Here is a 3,611-nt window from a genome sequence, read left to right on the forward strand (position 1 = left end):
GAGAGATTTTCGCTTTAGGGCGCGTGCGCTCGCCAGACAGAGAGAGACATAGAGACAGAAAGCGAGAAATCACCCCCCAGGGGGGATGGTCACACCGCAATCCCTTCTCCTCCATTCTCCTCTCGGGATCTTGGGCACGCACGCACACCCGGCGTGAGTTTAAGCCACCGGGTCCGGGACGCGAACCGCGGTCGACTACGTGGGAGTCCAGCGACATAGCCATTACGCTAACTGCTGGTCCCATGCATTGACTACAGTATATCCCAGAGAGAGGGAAAGTTTAATCGTGAGCTGGAAGCAGGGGTGAACGTTTGGTCTATACTTAAGGGAGGAAAGACGCGCTGCACCGGAAAAAGCCGTCTGGAAATAAGGATTGTAACCACAGGAACAGCCCGAGGACTGTAGCAAATGACAAATAAAACTAAAGGTCGTGCTTGCCCTGAAGCCTAGTGGTTAAGGGAAGGAACAGGATCCCATGTGGCCAACCACAGTTTAATCCCAGCCCCAGCAGCGTGAAAAACACGCTGGGTGCATGCGTGCGCGCTCCCCAAGTCCCGACAGTTTGGAGAAGTGGAGGAGAAGGGGTTATGGCGTGACCATTCCCCGTTGGGGGTGCTTTCTTCCTCTCCCTCTCTCTGTCTCTGGCAAATGCACATGGCCTCTGGCAATCAGAACAAGATTAAACTTAAAGCAAACAACCAAGAAGGAATTTGAATAGTTTATTTTCATTGAGATAGATAAAGCTTCCAAAAACACCTACAGCAAAAAGCCCAAGATAAGCTTAGGAGAGCCTCGATAAGAAAACAGGCCCCAGCCCAGGCACGGAGGGTGCGTGCTGCTTACAGGCCCTTACAGGCCGTGCCCTGGCAGAGGAGACATGTTATTTTTTTTTTTTCCTTTTTTTTTTTTTTTGGAAAGGTTTTTGCTATAGGGCGCGTGCGCTCACCAGACAGACAGAACAGAGAGACAGAAAGCGAGAAATCACCCCCCAGGGGGAATGGCCACGCTGCAATCCCTTCTCCTCCATTCTCCTCTCGGGATCTTGGGCGCGCGCGCGCGCGCGCACACACACGTGCCTAGTGTGAGTTTAAGCCACCAGGTCCAGGACTCGAACCGCGGTCGACTACGTGGGAGTCCAGCAACATAGCCTTTACGTCATCTGTTGGTGCCCACATGGTTCCATTTTCTAAAAGGCTGAGTGTGGTGGCATGCGCCTGGGGTCTCAGGGACTCGGGAGGCTGAGACGTGAGGCTCAGAAGCTTGGCGTTGGCCTGGATACCATAGTGAGACCCTATCGAAGAAAGAACTGGGAGAGCAGCAGGTGGAGTAATGGTTACTTTGCTGGACTCCCACCTGGCTGACTGTGGTTCGGGTCCCAGACCCAGAGGCTTGGAGCTCGTGCTGGGTGCATGTACGTGCATGCCCCAAATCCTGAGAGGAGAATGGAGGAGAAGGGATTGTGGTGTGGCCATCCCCCTGGGGAGTAATTTCTCATTTTCTTTTTCTCTCTTGTCTCTTTGATGAGTGCATTTCTCACTTTCTATCTCTGTTTCTGGTCAAATTAAAATAATAATAATAATAATAAATTAATAATTCTTTTAAAAAGAAGGGCAGCGGCCACATGAGAAGTTCTGGAAGGAAATAGGACAGAGAGGAGTTAGGTCTGATCATCGAGGGAAATGTGAGAACAGGACAGTCTTTTGCCCACAAGCTTGCTTGTCAGAGGTTCATAACTTGTTCATAACTCTCTTTAAAAAAAATTAATTTGACCAGAGAGAGACAGGGAGAGGGGGAAAGCAAGAAGGCAAGCCGTCAGGTCCCAGACTCGAACCATGACGGTCAGCCATGTGGGAATCCAGCACCTTTTACCACCATGACACCTGCTGGCCCCATTCATAACTCTCAAAGTCCTGGCTCTGAGAGGAGCAGACAAGGAATGCCAGGCCCTAGGTGGGCGGCAGGTTAGACGGGGAGCATGGGGGTTCTTTTTTTTTTTTTTTGAGAGATTTTCACTGTAGGGCGCGTGCGCTCGCCAGACAGACAGAGAGAGACATAGAGACAGAAAGCGAGAAATCACCCCCCAGGGGGGATGGTCACGCCGCAAACCCTTCTCCTCCATTCTCCTCTCGGGATCTTGGGCACGCACGCACACGCGCCCGGCGTGAGTTTTAAGCCACCGGGTCCGGGACACGAACCGCGGTTGACTACGTGGGAATCCAGCGACATAGCCATTACGCTAACTGCTGGTTCCCAAGCATGGGGGTTCTTGAGGGCCTTGAAAGGAGAGGCCGCAGTGGGCGTTGGGGTCATAGAGGCTGCGGAGAAGGGCCAGTGCCACAGCCGCTGCTCTGCTATGTGAGGGCAGCCCAGCCTGTGTCCGGCCAGGACCACAGGCCACCCACATGCCTCCTGCCTCGCAGATCCTGGAGCCGGGCCGCAGGGAGCGGCTGGGGCTGAAGATGGCCAACGAGGCCGCTGCCAAGAACCGGGCCAAGAAGCAGGAGGCCTTGCGGAGAGTGACCGAGAATCTGGCCAGGTAAGGGGCGGCCTTGCCTCGGGTCGGGGAGGGTCGGTAGGACGTCCACACCTGCTCCGGCCTGGCCCCTCCTCCAGCAGTATGGGCACCCAGCCTGCGGTCCAGGGTGACCCGGCAGCTCTCCTCAGTGTCCGTGGCCTGTTCCTAAGACCACCCTTAGGCCCAGTGTGCACTGGGAGCTCCCGTGGAGACGGTCGCCATTCCTGTTGGGGAGGACTGGGGAACACCCTGCCCTGGGCAAAGGCAGCCCTGCCCCTTGGCCTCGAGTTTGGCCCCACTGGCTGTGTGCCAGGCACCCAGGGTCCTTGTACCCAGGTCAGAGAGACTGGGCATCTGTGAGGCTCTTCTGGTGCCCAGGGCGGCACGCAGCCTGCCTCACCCTGCTCTCTCGCCCACCCTCCACTCAGCCTCACCCCCAAAGGCCTGAGCCCGGCCATGTCTCCAGCCCTGCAGCGCCTCGTGAGCAGGACAGCCAGCAAATACACAGACCGGGCACTGCGGGCCAGCTACACACCATCCCCCGCACGACCCACCCACCTCAAGACCCCCGCTGGCGGGGGGCAGACCCCCACGGGCACCCCAGCCCCCGGCTGGCCCACACGCACCCCGCTCACGCAGGACCCCGCCTCCATCACAGACAACCTGCTGCAGCTCCCTGCACGGCGCAAAGCCTCGGACTTCTTCTAGAACTGGGCACGTGGACCCCTGATGGAGCCCGCAGGGCACCCGGCTGCCCAGCAGAGGACTCCGGCCTTTGGGGGACCCAGGCCAGGCCACGAGCGGCTGGCTGGGACGGAAGCTGCTGCAGCCGGGCCGGCCCGGGCCACACTGCACCCGGAACTTGCCGAGACTGCACTCTGTGAACCCCCACTCGCCCCGTCATTAAAGGACTGCTGGCATGGTCTGGCAGTGGCCTGTCCTGCGGCTGCCCTGGGGCTTCAGGTCCCCGGGGAGGAAGCCACAGTGGGAGGTGGGGTGGGCGGAGACTCCTGCATCGCCTTCTGTGGCACCAGAACCTGCCTCCACACAAGCCACCCCCCAGTTCTTTCTGCTTCTCGGAAGTTGTGCCCCTCGG

General features: G+C 57.9%; 1 protein-coding gene across 1 annotated transcript in view; it reads left to right on the top strand.

Moving 5' to 3' along the window:
* ESS2 (ess-2 spliceosome associated protein) overlaps positions 1-3,321 on the top strand; it is a 21,151-nt gene extending 17,830 nt beyond the window's left edge. The window contains exons 9-10 of the mRNA XM_006150406.3: positions 2,421-2,536; positions 2,944-3,321. Of these exons, the coding sequence (XP_006150468.1) occupies positions 2,421-2,536; positions 2,944-3,223 (396 nt within the window). The 3' untranslated portion in view covers positions 3,224-3,321. The remainder of the gene's footprint in view (positions 1-2,420; positions 2,537-2,943) is intronic.
* Positions 3,322-3,611: the final 290 nt, after the last annotated feature.

The sequence above is a fragment of the Tupaia chinensis genome, unplaced genomic scaffold, assembly GCF_000334495.1.
Source record: "Tupaia chinensis unplaced genomic scaffold, TupChi_1.0 Scaffold000287_1, whole genome shotgun sequence".
In the NCBI taxonomy this organism is placed as follows: Eukaryota; Metazoa; Chordata; class Mammalia; order Scandentia; family Tupaiidae; genus Tupaia; species Tupaia belangeri.